At 43.9% G+C, this 17,798-nt stretch overlaps 1 protein-coding gene across 1 annotated transcript in view; it reads right to left on the bottom strand.

The window, feature by feature from the left end:
• Positions 1-16,500, bottom strand: part of LOC119402100 (uncharacterized) — a 28,716-nt gene extending 12,216 nt beyond the window's left edge. The window contains exons 1-3 of the mRNA XM_037669205.2: positions 16,425-16,500; positions 13,180-13,323; positions 8,122-8,138 (exon numbers count right to left, since the gene is read on the bottom strand). Of these exons, the coding sequence (XP_037525133.2) occupies positions 8,122-8,138 (17 nt within the window). The 5' untranslated portion in view covers positions 13,180-13,323; positions 16,425-16,500. The remainder of the gene's footprint in view (positions 1-8,121; positions 8,139-13,179; positions 13,324-16,424) is intronic.
• Between the last annotated feature and the right edge of the window lie 1,298 nt (positions 16,501-17,798).

The raw sequence follows: 17,798 nt of genomic DNA, 5'->3' as shown, positions 1-17,798 counted from the left end.
ACGTTGGTACTGTCACATGTGTAGTCACCATTTATTTTTAATGAAAAGCTGGAGGAGCTGCTTGAAACCGTTTTAGATGTCGTCATGTGCGCGCACACTTTGCAACGTGGTTTGTTGCAGGGATGACAGCCTTCATGAGGTAAACACGTGGTTTTAGATGAGGTTAGTAGATCACGAAGGTTCCGCGATCGTCGGTAAACCACGCGTGGTTGTTCTGTAAAGATTCCTTTGAGCCGCTCCCTCTGTATTAAAATGTTTATTGTTTCTTTAAAATATGGTTGACATTTGGAGCTGAGGCCGCATGTGTCAAAATTAGGTTAGTCCGCGAACTATCTTTGGATCTTTTGTTAGCACTCAGCAGATCTGAACGATCGAGCTCTTCTGCGCGTTTGATGGCGTCTGTGATTATGCTGGACGGATAGCTCTGTTTTTTGAGCGCGCTCCGAAGTTGTTTGCAGTTGCGGGAAAATTCGCTGCTATCAGAGCATATTCTTTTATATCGGACTGCTTGGCTGTAGGGAATACTAGTTTTATTGTGCTTCACGTGACTACTACTAAAGTGAAGATATTGCTGCCTATCCGTGGGTTTCCTGTAAAGATTAGTTATCAGCTTCCCATTACGTAGAGTAACCATGACATCAAGGAAGCTTATGTTCACAGGTGAATACGAGTACGAAAAAGAAATCGTTGGATGAGCGTTGTTAAAATCTGCTATGAAAGAAAGAAGTTGCGATTCACTGTGGTGCCAGATTAGGAAAATGTCGTCGATGTACCTCTTATAGTAAAATGGCTTATATTCATGGTTTGCAAGAAATTGGTTTTCAAGGAGCCCCATAAATATATTTGCATAGTTTGGTCCGATTCTTGTGCCCATAGCTGTACCGCTAACTTGCACATAATGTGTCCCATCAAATTCGAAATTATTAAGTTCTAGAATGAGCTTGAGCAACGTAGCTAATGTAGATGCGGAAACTGGTTTGTCGGCGTCGCAATCGTTGTACGCGCAGATAACTGCCTCGATGCCGTCTGAGTGAGGGATATTAGTATATAGTGACGTGACATCTAACGTAACGAGAAACGAATTTTGAGGAACCTCTAGGTCAAGAATATCGGTTAGAAAGTGATTCGTATCTTTAATGTAAGAACAAAATCTGGACGGAATGGTGTTAATGAGGCTATCTACATAACGGGAAAGGTTCTCAGTCACTGTTCCAATTCCAGAAATTATTGGTCTACCGGGATTACCTTTCTTATGAATTTTGGGAAGAAGGTAAAAACCTGCCAGCTACTGGGCTTAACGGTATTAAAGATTTTAGAGTACTGTAGCTAATTTCTTTATCATGAAAGAGGGCAGTCAGAGTATCACGGACAACAGCTTCGAACTCGTTTGTTGGGTCATGATCTTGTCGCTTGTAATATGATGCATCACTGAGCTGCCTCTGGCCTTCGCTGATATAAGTGCTCCTGTCCATCACAACAATGGCGCCTCCTTTATCGGCAGGTTTAATAATTATGTCATTTCGACTAGCGAGGGATTCAATTGCTTTTTGCTCCCTGCCAGTGAGGTTGCGGTGCAATGGTGTACGTTCTTTATATGCCTGCATGACATCGCGTTGCACAGCTCTGATATATAGGTCCAGACATTTATCTCTTTGGGAGGGTGGCGTCCAATGCTTATAAGATGGCAATGATGAGCTATTGGTATTATGAGCCGAGGACCGATCATGAAAATATTCACGGAGGCGCATACTACGTTCGAAATTGTGAAGATCCTTCACCAACTGAAATTCACTATAGCCTCCAGTTGCAGGGCAAAAATTAAGTCCTCGAGATAAGACACTACGTTCATCAATTGATAGATCGTAGCATGACAGATTTACAATGTTATCCTGTCCCGAAGATTTGCTTTCCAGCTCGGCCGGCGCATTATTAGCTGTAGTTGAAATGCTGCTCGCAGTGAGCATTCCTTTTTACGTATGTTGTCACGGGCGATCTTCTTCGACTTTTTAGCATCCAGCTCGGCTAACTTCTGTGACCGGTATAATTCGAGATTTTTTAATTCTTCAGTCGTAAACTGAGAAGATTGCACAAGCTGTTTTTCCTGATTGCGCAGGCCTTTTTCTGATGATTCATAATGGCTAATAAGTATGCTGGTTAGTTCAACAGACGCCCGATTTAAGGTATTATTCCACCTTGACAAGTTTTGTTGGACACCTGCGATGTGGCCGGCTGCAGCTTTAGTTGCAAACCTTTAGGAGCACTTGTTGCCGCGACATACGTTCTAAGCATAGAAATGTGCGATTCACAACGAGTCCGTTTTTCTATAACCTTCCTTGTCCTTAAAAAGTTCATTGAGCCGTTAGACAAAGTACTCTCACCCAGCTGGCGTTGTGGTAGTCACTTCGTTCCTCTCGTGGTTGTGCCCCTGTTCCGGAGTCCGTACCGTGGTTGAGACGGCGAAAGTGACGCAACGACCGCAGGCGGCGAAAGGCTAGACGTAGGCTGTGTAGGTTGCGACTTGTTCATGGGGGCACGCGATGGTTTTGAGACGACGTTCTGTCTTACGGAAGGCTTACTCGTTAGGGTGCGGGATGCTGTCGGTGAGGTGTTGTTTCTTGAGTTAGGCTGTGCTGTAGGATGACTACGTGCTGAGGTTGCCATGCTCGACCTACTCGATGCGGAGCGTCATTCGTGATGAATCGCACCAGGCAGTTGATGTCGCATCCGCTGGTCTTCTGAGCATAGATGGCGGATGTGACTTGCAAGCAACGACACACCCTCAAAGCTCAAATGAAGCCCGTCTGCTGCGAGGACGCGTGCGGGCGGTAACCACTCGATTTCATGATCGAGGTAGCGAACTAGCCGGGAGTAGCGGCAAAAATTTCGAAGCATGTCATTGAAGACGGATGCTTCCTTGTTGCAAGCGTCGGACGAATGTCAGGTTACGGTTCCTTTGTCGACGGTTTCCACTTCTAGGCAGTATCAATGTGGCGTAAATTCGCCGAATTTCTGGGCGGTCCTTCGCAATGCTTTCCAGTAGATCGCGGTATTTCGCAAACGCCTCGTGTCCCGAACTTGAAGCCACATCGGTCGTCCCAACGTGAAGAATAAGACAGGACGCTGAGCGGGGTACTAAGTCCAGCAGGTCACGCACATCACCGATTGTAGCACCACTCTGCGAGATGAAGGCTGGTGCGCCATTGCAGAGGGGGTCGAAGTATTGATGTATATACTTTGTTTGTGAATCTCCCACAACTGCTGTGGTTGGAGTGTTCATATATATACATATATATATATATATATATATATATATATCATATATATATATATATATATATATATATATATGTGTGTGTGTGTGTGTGTGTGTGTGTGTGTGTGTGTGTGTAGCCACAACGAGAAATTAATGAAAAAAATTTCATTGTGAAGCTCGGTTTCGAACGTGTGGCGCTCCGCAGCGCGCGGCGTTCGAAACTTCGCTCCGTAGCGCGCGGCGTTAAACGACTCGGCCACGGACAGTACGTCCTTCAGCATAGTAACGGCGAACTATTTATATAGACCATTTACCGCTGGCGGCACGCGGATCTCCGAAGCGATTCAGCGTGTTCTCTTGATTACTAGCGAGGGGCGGGATGGACGCGAAAGGCGTGCCCCGCTCGCCGCGACACGCGCGCGCCTGCTACCTCTACCAGCTGCACTTTGCCCTACAGGGCGTGGTCGCCCGTGCGCTCGCGCTTATCCCGTAATGGGGGCGGTTATTACGTCTTGTGCTTTCACCGCAATGTTGAAGTTACAGAGCGTGCGAAGGTCACTTCGCGCGCTCCAGCGGTCGCGTTTCCTTGAGAAGCGAGCTGCTTAGAGACGAAGAAGTAACAACTGTGACACTTGATATTTCGGGTTCGTCCTTTGTATACCTGTGCGTTTATTTCGTGCGTCCTTCTTCGTGTTTCGGCAGCGCGCTTGAAATATCGATCTGTGACAGTTCTTAGTTGGCGCTCGTGCTGTGTGTGTCCTTTTCATGCGTTCTCTGTGCTTGAGCAGCGGGCTGCAAGTTTCCACCTGCTTGCCGTTCTTCGCGTTGTTCCAGCCGCATTCATTGCTTCACTGTTGTGGCGAAGCAGTGATTTTCTTCCTCCTCTCTTTCTTTTTCTCTCTTGTAGTTTTTTTCTTACTTTATTTCTATTTATTTCTACATTTCTTCCTTTTTTGTCTTCCTTTCTCTCTCTTTCAATTCCTCGCTTGTTTCCTCTTTTTTTTTCTATTTTACACGTGGTTATGCCTGCGTTACGCCAAGCTACGACAGCATACGACAACGCGGGTCCCTAAAGTGCTCCGCACTTAATATCATCATCAAGGCGCTCGACGAACAAGAGGAAGAAGACTTCTGGCGTGAGCGCGTGCTCAATATGCTACAGATGGCTATGCTATATGTGGTTTTGCCTGCGTTACGCCAAGGGATGACAGCATACGACAGATACAGCAGCCCGGGCTCCTAAAGTGCTCCGCACTTAAAAAATACAGCGCTTGTATCCCAGACAGAATTTAAGTCATTGATGTGTAAATCGCCTGATAGAACAGCGCGACATATTGATTTCGGATGGTCTGGTTCATTCCACGATAAACATTGCTCCTGAAGAAGACTTCTTCCTGAAGAAGATGGTTCCCACTGCATTTCAGACTGTGTTGCTAGCATCAAGGGCTCTAATATGCATCTCAAGTGTTCTGATCCTATCCGGCCTTTGGTTGATTCCTCTGTCGAGAAGAAACTGAGGCCAGTAATTTCAGATAAGGAAGGGTATTTTGTAATTATGCCGGACAGTTTGTTCTCAGAAAAAGCATTAACAGCCTTAGAAAAGAATTTTAGGACGGTAAAACTTAAGCCATTGGTAGTTAGGCAACGTGCTGTCGACCTTTTGTTAAGACATAATCTGGAGAGAATAGCTTGTAATGTCAAGAACGCTAAATCACTTACTTTAGAATTGTTTTTTTTTCAGCCAAAACACATAAGCACGAGATCCTATTTCGAGCAATCGTTTCAGAGCAAGGCACCTGGCAAGTCGCTGTATCTGGTTATTTGCAGAACTGCTTAGCCTCTTTGAGGTTTTCAGACCCTTTTCGTATGCGTAATTCTCAGGCGCTAGTTCAGTTCCTCTCAGAGGAGAACCCCGGCTATTGTAAAGCTTTTAGTATGGATATTGAAGACCTGTATTATTCTTTGCCGCATGAGGACTTGTTAAATTGTGTTAATGAATGTATTAACGAACAAGCGCACCAGACGGTTTTCACCGATAAATGTGGTGTTTCTACCGGGGCATTTCTAGAAATCCTTTCCATGTATTAAAAGTCGACGCTTGTAGGTTGGAAGGATGGCGTTTATGTGCAGAAATCAGGGATATGTATTGGTTCTAAGGTTGCTCCGGTTCTTAGTGATATATACCTTAACAAGATTGACAATCTTTCGGAAGGCGCCTTAGGTAATTCGGTTATTAAGGTTTTTCGGTATGTGGACGATTACTTGATCTTTTGTAGTGGCGAGGACATTCAAAAGGTGGTAACATCCGTGAGCGAAAAATTTGAATTAAATGGAGGTGGGCTGAGCTTTACTAAAGAGGTGCCTCAGAATAATGGAATACAATTTCTAGACATTTCCTTAACGTTCCAGAAGAACCACGTGTGCTGGCAGTATTCTCCTAGATCTTCGAAACCGCTGTTAAATGTTTCGTCGAAGCACTCGAAGGTTGTAAAAAATTACACCATCTCCCGCTAAAGGGGACCATGAGGCGATGCGAAGCCGGAGCACTTGCACGATCGCGTTCCGTTGGCGTTCGTTGGGCATGCTACCGACCTCGCGTCGTGGAACGCGAAGAGGGACGCTACGCGCGTCGTATCTTCCATCTAGCCTGGCCGTTAATTCTCACAGGGCGAGCGGGGAACGCGGTCGACAGGCGGGTGAGAGGGGGGCAGCGTAGGGGAGGAGAGAGAGGGGGAGGGGACGCGCATGCGCTCGAGCTCATCGCGGCGTATCGCAGCAGAGAATTTCAGCATATCTAGCCCGTTTTTCAGAGGAAGAGAGGAAAGGGGGAGGGGAGAGGGGGAGGGGGAGGGGAGAGGGAAAGTGGAGAGGTGAAGGAGAAAGGGGGAGGGGAGAGGGGGAGGGAAAGTGGAGAGGTGAAGGAGAAAGCGGGAAGGGGAGAGGGGGAAGGCGAGAGAGAAAGTGGACAGGGGAAGGGGAGAGGGAAAGTGGAGAAGAGGTGTGTGGAGAGGTTGTGGAGATGATTGAAGCATGACATATCGAGAATAGTGGTAGCGCATGCGTGAGCCAACCGTTGATTAACTTGCATAAAGATGAAATGAAATGCCTTAACAGTTATCTTCCACGTAGACCGCCACGCGTGCCGGATTGATATGTTTGCCTGTTGCATGGGCATGCGCAGTTAAGTTTTCGTGCTTTCTTTCTTTTCAGCCGTTCTGCGTCTCTTCAGTTGTTTAGTCGGCGTTTGTGGTGTCCTGACTTATTTCATGTGTCCGTGTTTGCACGCCCTGTCTTTTTAAAATAAATACTTACCAACTAGCTCAGGTCTCTGTTATTCTAAGATTCCTAAAATGTACATTCTCATTTACTCACCACCTCTGAATAATTATGATTGGGGCGAATAATAAAATTCAAGTGTAAATCGAAATCGCGTGAAGTGAATGTGTGGCAAAAGAGCAGGGCAGATGAATAAAATAAAAGTAGAAAAAGTGAGAGATATAAAAGCACGCAGTGGTCCGACTGACCGAGTTGAGCATGTTCTGACACTTCTAACATGTGTTAGCTTGAACATATAATCTATGCTTAGTGGCACTCCACTTACGTGACTGACGCAATAATTAACGTACGTTAGAAAATAAACACATAAAGCACATGCCAAGTTGCTCCTTTCGAGCTCGAAAATATACAATACAGTAAACCGCGATAAAACGAACTCTAATTGTTGATGACAGAAAAGATTGATGAGAGAAACACTAAGCAGGTGGTTGTTAGAATTCATTGTGGGGTACTTTATTATGAGCAAGTACACCATGGTTGCACAGCTACCTAAAAGAGCCGCTGTAGAATGCGCGAAATACTTACCCATTATAAATGAGAATAGGTATTCAGGCAACATGGTAGAGGGTGGAAAAAGGGAGGCTTGAAGCGATGAGAAATTGTTTAATTGGGAACGTAGCTGGAGCCAATGTTTCGACCAGTGGACTTGTCTTCGTCAAGACAGCATGCCTTGCTCAGCAGCTTGTTTATGTACGCTTTGCTCACTAACCACCCACCTTGAAGTTAAGAGAGTAGGTGAAGAGAACGCATATGCGCAAAGGTGTGAATAGACAGAAAGGGCAGTAGAGGGCTATGAAGACTGAATATAGCATATGGCAAGTCACTTTTCCGAACATCCTTCTTTGAAGTGTGGTCGACAAGCAAGCCTTTAAAATCACGGTACAGGTTTGATAACACATCATCCATGATGTCTCATTCCAGTCCAATTTGACATACGGTACACCAAATTTAAGGCATCGAGACTTTAGGTTACTCACGCTTAAACTTGAATGAATGTTTAATATGTAAACCATCCTGCCTCAACAACCTTATTCATGTTTATACAGCTTTTACCTCAAGGCGTATTTGTATCTGTTGGTCCTAAGTGTTTTCGTTTCATCATCCTTACCGTAATGTGTTTTGTAAAGAGTATTTTGTAATGTGTTTTGTACAGGGTACAGAGTATTCACACCAAATATTGACGTCTTTCAAAATCATTTCGAACGTCTTCAGAAATACTAAAACATCTACTTTTCACTGCGAATGTAGAATTCAAGAGGTAATCGCTTTGCGCTATATTTATGAACTCCTATTTTAATGAAAGCATCGACGCAACGGTTGCAGGTCTGTAAAAGTACACAGACCCTAGCCTACTGCATAAATGGTTTCATTATATGAACGTAAGTGAAACGACTACCTCATGCAGACACTATCCACATACGAACATTACCGAGCTCAGAATGATTTGTTTCAACAATTTAAGAATTTTTTTCGCCAGATGTATTTGTAAATTCGGTTAACACGAGGAATAAGTGTAATTTCTTAATACATACCATGTTTTCCAAGCCATCTACAAAAATAATTTGAAAAAATGTTTAGATACAAGCACGTTTTCTGATATTCGGCGTCCACAAAAAGTGAAAAATGATGCAATAGTCTAACGAAATTTACACGTGCTACAAAAGTGAAACCGAGAAACTTGTGGAATCTGTGTAACACACTATGCCAAACAGCAGTGTCAAATCATTCCCATATTTTAGGGTAATACTTTGCCTACATAACAGACGCTTGCAGATGTGTCGTCTTGCGGTGGTAAATGAACAACGTTTGTACTTACAAGAGGGACAACCGGCACAGCGATGCACTGAACGCGCTAACTGACAACACAATCGTTGTTAAGTGTTATTCAGTATATTTGTAAGGACGAAGGGTTCAATATAGAAATCTGGTCGAAAATGCACGTCCCATACGCCAAACATTTGTCAGTTCTGTGTCAATTACGAGACATTGACTCAAATAGAAAAGCAGAGCGTCGCACTTAGGCTCTTTTCATCATCAGCATCACCATCAACTTGATTAAACCCTTCGGAGGACAAAGGCCGCTGCCGTGCCTCTCCAATTACATCAGCGTTGTGCTTGCTGTGGCCCCATTGTGCCCCCAAACTTCTTATTCTGATGTACTTACCTAACCTCTTGTCCCCCCCATGCACGCTGGCCTTCTTTTGAAATATTGTCTGCTACTCTCAATGACCAGTGTTTATCTCTCCTCGCTGCATGAACTACCCATGCCCATTTTTTCAGCATTTCGAGTAAGATGTCCATAAAACGCGTTTCTTTCCTGATCCATTCTCCTCTCTTTTTGTCTTTTAATGCAAGACATATCATTGTCATTTTCATGGCTCGCAGCGTCGCCCTCAATTTAGGTTGAACGCTTTTCGTAAACCCCAGTTTCTGCCCCGTAGGTAAGTACCAGTAAGATGCACCTGTTATATATTTTCCATTGAGGCTTACTCTTAATCTACCATTCATATTGCGAAAATACCTGCAAGATGCTATCCACCCCATACTTATTATTTATAGTTACTGCAGTCTCATGGTAGGGCTCTGCGGTCATTACCTGCCCAAAAGAGACGAAATGTTTTGCCACTTCCAGTCCGTTGCCGCCTATGGCAAATCGTTGTTCGCTTCTGAGACAGCGGGAAATAGGCTTAGTTTTCTGCATAATAATTTTAGCCCCACTGTTCTACTCTGTCTGCGCTATTAATCTATTCATGCCTTACAATTCGTGGCCTTAGTTACTCAGCATGAATGTCAACGACGAATAGCGAGTTATTCAGTTTTCCATCGACTCGTATCGCCAGTTGTTGTCAAGCCCGGGCTCGGAAAGCCTTATGTGAACTCTCGATGAATGGCATTAGAAAAATCGTATTTCCTGGTTTACTCCCTCTCTATCGGATTTTTCATGGCTTTTTTATGAAGGGCTATTCCGCCTCCATCGCATTTCGATGGAGGCGGAATGCAGCCCGTGTACTTACATTAGGTGCACGTTACAGAACACCAGATGGTGAAAATTTCCGGATCCCTCCAATCCGGCGTCCCTAATAATCATATCGTGGTTTTGGGACGTAGAACCCCAACAATGATTAGTGATGCCGCTGTGGCGCCACTGTTTATTAAATGCGAATGCATTTCTTAGTCGGGCTATGTAAGGCATCCGTCGTTGTCCGCGCGCCTCTCCGCCCTCACTCCCTTTCCCATAGCAACGGCTGCGGGCGCGCGCGCTTATCCTCGCCCCTAGCAACCGGAGCAGGTGGTGCGGGTGGAGTAGCGGAGAGTGAGTGGAGAGGAGGAGCGCGCTCTGGCGTGTGAGGGCGCTCGCATCGCGGGAGCTCGGCCAGCGCAATTTTTTTTCTAGGTGGCATTGGCTCGGCGGAGCTCCCGCGTGTGTGGAGAGGGCAGGTGCAGTGCTTCGCCGCTCCTTCTCCGACGTTCGCTCTCTCTCCTCCCTGCGCCACCGCCTTAATGCAGTGCGCATGAAACGCGTTTGTAGCGTTTGTGCTGCCTTGGCACAGCCTGAAAACAGCGCGTTCTAAACGTGTTTGTGCTGCATTGAAGGCGGTGGCAACAACCCTGAGGTGATTACGAACGCACGTAGGAAGCATTCGTTGAAAGAGGCGCCGAAAAGGGATACACTTGAGCGCGTCGATGTGTCCAGCTTTACGCCAATAAAATTACTACGCCGTGTACTCTCGGCGCAAGAAATGCATTCGCATTTCCTCACGATTCCCTTCGGGGAGGTGGGGGCAATTTTTTCTTGTGGTATCTTTATGTACACTTCGTCTACACGCTGATTCGATAATGCCTGCATGGCTGCTGAGGCTTTGACCGAAGAAAATGATTTCTGGTAATTTATGAAGGCTATATATAAAAATTCGTTAGGTTCTGTGCATTTGGTTAGGTTCTGTGCATACCACCTAATTAATTGTCCGAATATCCTCGCCAGCAGAAGATTTCGCCAGTTGCTCTGCTTCTTCCCATTCCCTCCATGGCTTTGTTTTGCTTCCGCTGTCGTACTGGCGGTATGCGTGAATTCTCTGGACTGCAACTACTTCCATTATAATCCTGCTTGTCTCGGCTACTTAAGAGATGTTAGAGCTCATCTGATATTTTAACCATCGCATACAGTTTGGTCGTAACATTACCTTACTTGTCTACTAATGCATACATCCGATTTTCGGCTGTGTCTAGTCTCCTTCTCACCGCATTTGGACTTCGTCCTTGTCAAAAGCGGGTTCAATTTTTCATAATATAACGTCCTATGCCGCTTGCCTTACGCCTGTGCTTTGAACTTTGAAATGTGTGCCTGTTCTATTCTGTCTGTTGGATTAGAGGTTTTCATCCTTTGGCTTCTCTCTTGGCGGGATTGGCCCGTGCCCTGTTTAGCGACTGGACCTCCAACTTCTGTTGCACACCTTAAAATGATGCTGGTAGGAGTATCGTGCTTTGCATGAACGCTGAGTTGGCTTTTCCGGTAAGACCCCAATATTGATTCTGCAGCGAGATCCTTAATTATTATACTTTTGGTCATAGCAATTACTCATTGATGCGCTTCTTCCGTAGCAGTTCGTTCTATTCCATCCTTTGATCTAGGTGAATTTGAGATCTCACCATCTTATGGTCTCTACATCACACCTTTCCGAGCATCTCCACATCCTGCACGCACAGTATGCAGCCTATCCCATTCGTAGTCTTGCCACAAGGGCTGCTCTATGTACGCTTCCCGTTCGCTCGTCTTCGGCAGAATGTATTCAAGATCCGTAAATTATTGCACTCTGCGAACTCTACCAATAACTGCCCTCTGCTATTCTTAAAACCAATGCCATATTCCCCAACTGCCTAGTATTCCCCTCCTCCTTGCTTACCTTCACATTGAAGTCTCCTGTCACTGTATTTATATTTTAATCATTGCCGATCCCACGTCTTCATAGAAGCTTCGACTGATTGGTCGTCATGAATATAAGTAGGCATGTAGGCCTCTAACACCTTCAGTTTGTACTTACTTATTAAGCTTAAACTTCTCATTTCTGCTGCAGTTTTCTTTTATGTCACCAGCGGTATTCTTATTGACAAGGAAACGCACCTAGATCACTTCTATCCACTAAGCCACGAAAGCATAGGACGTGCCTGTTCTTTAGCACTGCCTAGGCTTCACGTGTTCAATAACCTCCCTGAGCCAAATTACATCTTATTTAACAACCTCTAGTTCGTCGAACAGCACAGCTAGACTCACCTCACTGTATAACGTTCTAGCGTTAAAGGTTGCCAGGTTCACATTAAAGTGGACGCCTGTCCGCACCCAGAAATCCTGAGCAACCCCCGCTGAGTCAATTGTCTCTCCGCCGCTTTGGTCAGCTGCTTTGCAGCTGCTGGGGACTGGGGGCTAGGGCTTAGTGTATTAATATAAACGGTATGCGCCAGGTACTGCGCCTGGGTAGCCACCCTTCTCTGGCAGTCAATAGAAACACCGGGGGTCGATATAATAATGTGACAAAACAAGTGAGGGATCTCCTGCGAAGTGCAACTGGGCTGGGGTTCTCTAAGAACCAACTGTACGCGGGCTGTCTATTTGAGCGCAGGATGATTGCAGAATACTAAATGTCCCCGAAGCCCCTGTTTAAGTTGCGAGCTCGTATTGTTAAGTATCATGAATAGCGAACTCGCCCAATCAGCCATTTTACCTAAAAGGTCAGTGGTGACGATTATCAGCCGGCTCGCCAGCTGTAGAGCTCTCCTAAATGAACACGCGCTCATTATGTGAAGCTTCTTAGTCTTAGTGCATTCTTGTAAAGTACCAAGGCTCATTGCAATTGTCCTCACTCACTTTGCACAGACTCAAAATTCTCTCAGTGATTCCTGGACCACACTTTGTGGTGCGGAATAAACAAAACAAGTCATTGATGTGGCCGCTTCCTGTTTCGTATTCTTCAAAACAAATTGTAATAATAAAATCAATCTTTAATTTACTTGCTGGGTGAGGTATGTGTCAGTTTTCTGTCACGAAAATATAAGATGCCAGTGTAATTTGTTGCATGGCAGCATATAACGAAAAAAAACATGACAATATTTTCATGTGCCATTTGAGTTCCATTTTTGTTCTGCAGGTACACTAAGTGGTTGCTTCAGTAGTTACGCACCCGGCTTATTTTTGTGGGTAACAGTACCACGGTGTGCCTAAACTTTGTAAAGCTGATTCATGTGATGTTTTGTATCTGTTTATAGTTTGACTTTTCAACTTTCCCAAGTGACGGTGGATGGCTGCAATACTGTAGCGCTAAGCAATTGCTAAAATGAAGCAGCAGCAAGGCGTTTTTAAGGTTATTACCTGCCAATGCCTGAAGAATGTTGTGCAACCCGTTTTTTATTTGAAGTCGCAAAATATAGCCAGTAAATTTAGATGTAGCTTCTGCACATTTTGCATCGCTGCTTTGACGAGAAAGAACTGCGAGACCAGCAGTTCTACGTGAAAGAACATATCAATATAGAATATATATGAATGAAGAAAGTTACTTTTCATTGCTGCTCCGCATTATACCTGAAGTGAAAACACTTACCTGAAACAGGATTCGAAAATAGACTTGCCGGTATATTTTCTTTATTGAAGGAGCGAATGACGTCGAATATAGGCATTTGACGCTCAGGTATTTGTAAGGGTCGACCGGGGCCCACTTGAGCAGGAGACTGCTCTCCCGAAGCAACTGCATAAATATCAAAGAAACTCCTACGATTCACGCTTCGGAAAGACACGTAAGCGTTTGGTCAACTCTCGTTTTCCAACTGAAGTTTATACTGTGCTCATCTAGTAAGACATCAGCGCTAGACTCGTGAGCTTGCATATTGAAACGTATGTGTTCTTTCCTGCTACTGCACCTAATATCGAATTTTTTGCTCAATAAAAATAGTGACTTTCCAAAACTACCAGTGGGTTATAAGAGGCACATGACGGTAGCAAAATGTTAGCCCACTATATCTATCAACAGCGCACAGTATTTGGTTCTCAGGTATTTTTCGAAGTTCTCTACATCATCAGCAGGCTATCACACTAGCTGAAAATCGAACACGGTGAGCTAGTATGATCATAATTTCATTACAGCGCAATCCTCTGAGGTTTGTAACACACAGTCTAGTATGAGCATCAGTGCATAATCCACCAATACTCTGAGGTTCATAGCTATGTGCACTAACATAAATTACTGACTTCAATTTAACAACGAGTCATTTGTATGATCAGGAAAACGGTTTTTTCGTAACTTCATTCAATTTATGCAACATCTTTCCTTACAAATGTAAGTCCTTCAGTGTTTGTGATATAGAAGCTGAATCACTTTCGAAATGAAAAGTGCAATACAAGCTGGGGCTGTGCAAAGAATAAAGTACGTAAACAACTTATTAAGGCGAAATCCTTAAATGCCTCATCAAGCGCGAAAATTGACCATCGGCGCCGGCGTCCCGAGGAGTCGGGAACAGCACGAGCGTCATTTTTTTATTCCGCAATATTTTTCGACATTTATGAGATCATTGCTCTGTTATGTTTTGTGATAGTGTCTAGTCTACATCAGAATGGGTCAATAAATATATGGAATGGAAACAGTAAACTAGCGAAAAGAAATGTGCAAAAATATTGCCACGATCCAAGTGAGAACACTAAGACACTTGTCGTTGTTCTTCTGCGATACGCAGAAAAAGCTTCGCCTTTCCTGAAACTACCAGGTTCCAGCTACGGCAAAGAAACGGTTACTTCACAAACACAAAAAAGTTGAATAATTTACCTGTTCGTGTTAAAGCTTGATTTACATCACCATTGTTGTAGCGTTCACAAGAGTATAGGCTACTTTTTCGAAAGCTGCATCTATTCGTCGGTGTGATTTTCTTCTTTTCTTGGACACCAAGTTTTGCTTGCTCTAGTATATATCGCTTAAACACGTTCAAATTGCTTAAACGTTTTCCGTCCATGTGTAATCGTAATCGACAACTTTTAGTTATCCATTATAATGAAAATGACCGCTAAAAGTACCGCTGCAATTTCTAGAAATTGGACGTCCCTGTATATATGTATCCCTCGATCAAAGTTAACGAGGAGGGTTGGGGGGGGGGAGGCATATAAAAATGCGCGTCTGAGCAAATAGGTTAAAGTGGCGAGTTGGGCTTGTTGGTACATAATTTTGGCGACATAAAGCTGCAAGTTCAGAGCTCGTCGTCATGGTTTGTGTTCCGTCCGTGGGTTCTTGCTCTGCAGTGTGTCAAAATAGGTGTGTCAAATAGGTTGAATGTAAATGCAGTCACTCTTTTTCTAGATATTGTTATCATGAATACTAAGATAAATAAACACTAGACTTTCAAACGAAGTTCCACATTTCGAAGAGGGTATTTCGGCGTTCTCGCTAATTCCTGCAAGCACGGGTGCGCTTAGGGGGTTGGCAAAGGGGGGCGGCCGTCTACCCTAACCATCTCAGGAGGGCACAAACCTATATGAAGCTTTTCGTTTTAGATATAACAATGGCAATCTAAACACGACCGTGGTAGAAATAAGTAACACACAGCTTGAATATTGGTGGCAAGAAAGTAGAGAGAGAGAAAGGACAAAAATAAATGCTGGGAAAGGGAAAGATAAGTCATTCTGCCGCTAGGTACAGACAGCTGGGCTGTGAATTTAAGCTCTTTTTTCTGTAGTCAGGTCGAATTATTCGAAGTACACTAGGCAGTAAGTCAACTTCAAAAAGGAGTCTTTTTTTCTTAAATCAAGCCTGGTGGCGCACGTCACTGCCTCGTTACAAAGGGGCGCTCTTAGCATACATCTATTCATCCACATTTTCTGAGGGGGACCTGTCTCGTCATTGCCGAATGTGCAGCATGACGGCCCTGCAGGTTTTTTTTGCTTTATTTTGAACCGAGGACCCATCATGTTGCATTGCAAAAGCTGTTTACTTTGCGCCTTTACCCCCGAAATGCTGGGACCAAAAGCAGACCGCTCTGAGAAGCACGTCATCGCTTAATTTTCATTTTCGCATCACTTGCGAACTCGACCAATTTGTGGGGAAGGGGGGACAGTTGCTACACCGAAACAGGGATGCCCCTAATGGAGAACCCTGCGCAGGCCTTTGTTCATATCATAGTTTTGAAAAGTCAGAAGTATTCTGCTGTCGGGACGCAGTGACGTCCAGTTTTAAGTAGGAATATTTTTATTTAATGCAACTGAATTTTACCTAATTCATTTATCCTCTGGTTCCATAAACACTTCCATGGAGTGCAGCAGGTGAATCGTCAGCTGAAGCTAAATTGGCCGCCAGTTTTTACTCCGCGCAATTTCGCCCCAATGCTAGCGTCATTATCTAGTTAGATATACACAGCCTAATTAGTTCATAACGATTTTGCGGTAGGCGAATAAAGGAGTCCTAAATGCGTAATTCATATAAAGCCATAACCGGTAACATTGAATGGCGTAATATATCTACATAGAATGCTTCGGGACGGTGATTTTTCCGCGGGTTCTGTTATCTTTAAAGGAACACTCAAAGCGTAACAAAAGCCTCTAAAATTAAAGCTTCAAAAAGTGAAACCTGAGCATATAAAAATAACACTCGTGGGGTAGATAGCGTGCTGTATGCCTATGCAAGAAGCAAACTCACTAATAAACGATCGCTAAAGACCTTTCTTGCGTTCCATGTCGCCCAGTTTATACACAGGCATACAAGTGTTCCTAGTGACTAAACCACCACTGAAGAATTTCTCTACTTGCGCTGCTTATGCATGTTTTGGTGTGCCCTTTAAACGTGCTTTAGAAGAGCATCACTGTACTTACTTTTTCAGCGTTCTCTATTGTGTGGTCCTTTTCTTGTATGTCTTCTAAATTGAAATTGCTGTTCTCGGGGGGCGTTTGCCCTGCACAGTATATATTTTCAACAAAAGGGGAGTAAAATGTGCTCAAATGGTGTCGTTTACCTTTAAGTAACGTGGCACTTTACATAAGTGGTGAGCATGCTGCAAGGATTACTAAACTGTAATTACAATATCACCTAAGAGAACTTCTCCGTTGCGTATCATAGCTTTAAAAAGCTAACCGCAGTTTTAAGCATTCCCTGAAGCTAGGCTAAACGTATGGAAAAATGTCATGTGGACTCTATTCATTATGGAGAAGACTTCCTTGAATGCTGGCCGCTTGAAATAGTATTCTCGTACTGACATGTAATGCCTGATGACATGCAAGTCCTCTGTTCACTGTTCATACCTGCTTCTCATACCCCTCATACCTGCTTCAATACGCAAACGGCCAGGTGTTTACGGACATCATTTAGAGCTACCGTTGCGCCAGCGTCTCTGAGTTACTTCAGCGTCGCAAAGGCTTCTTCACTAACTACCCCCAAAATGACACAAAGCGCATAGGCATGGCCAATTTTGCTTTACAATACAAGTATTTAAACTTCAGCCCTTTCACACTTCTGTATTTGTGAAGTGCAGGTATAAGACAAATGGCAAGAAGTATCAAATCCGAAAAAAAGAACGAAAATGTCATGAAGCATCCTTGGAAGTGCACGACAAGATCTAAGCACTTAAAGTAAACACGTCGGAAAGAACACATTCAGGAGCATTGTATAGAATATAAGAAAAAAATCATTTCTGCGTAGATATTTTTTCCTCTCGTTTTTAATTTTTTTACTATTAAGCATGTATGTTGCCTGCCCCAGTAGTCTCTAGTGAGACAGGCGTCATGCTTCATATAAAAGACGTAAGTATACATACAGAACATTCATACAGCTGCGGTAGCTACAGGTAGGCAATTTAAAATTAAAAGGTACGTACCTGCGATGTAACCAAGCAGCAAATAAATTAAAAAGAGCACGAAGAGTGTGTGCAAGATGATGTGTGCCATATTCTAGAAATAATGACACCATAGAATTTAGATTTCAATGCAAAATTTTGCCACATTAAATCTATACCTGCTACATTTGCAGGGCACAGTAGCCAAATGGTTGCTCATGTCTAACGTCAAAATCTTTTCATCAGGATTCTATTTTAGTAAAGCATTGTATAGGTACAAAACTCACGGAAGCGAAAATACGTATGCAGAGGCGACAGGAGATATTGCAATGAAAATTATAGAAAATTACTAAACAAATACATAACGCACACTTATCTCACAAAAAGGCAGACAATAAATACATCGGTATAAAAATCA

Source organism: Rhipicephalus sanguineus, chromosome 8, assembly GCF_013339695.2.
Source record: "Rhipicephalus sanguineus isolate Rsan-2018 chromosome 8, BIME_Rsan_1.4, whole genome shotgun sequence".
Classification (NCBI taxonomy): Eukaryota; Metazoa; Arthropoda; class Arachnida; order Ixodida; family Ixodidae; genus Rhipicephalus; species Rhipicephalus sanguineus.
This window is presented reverse-complemented; position numbering and strand designations above follow the sequence as displayed.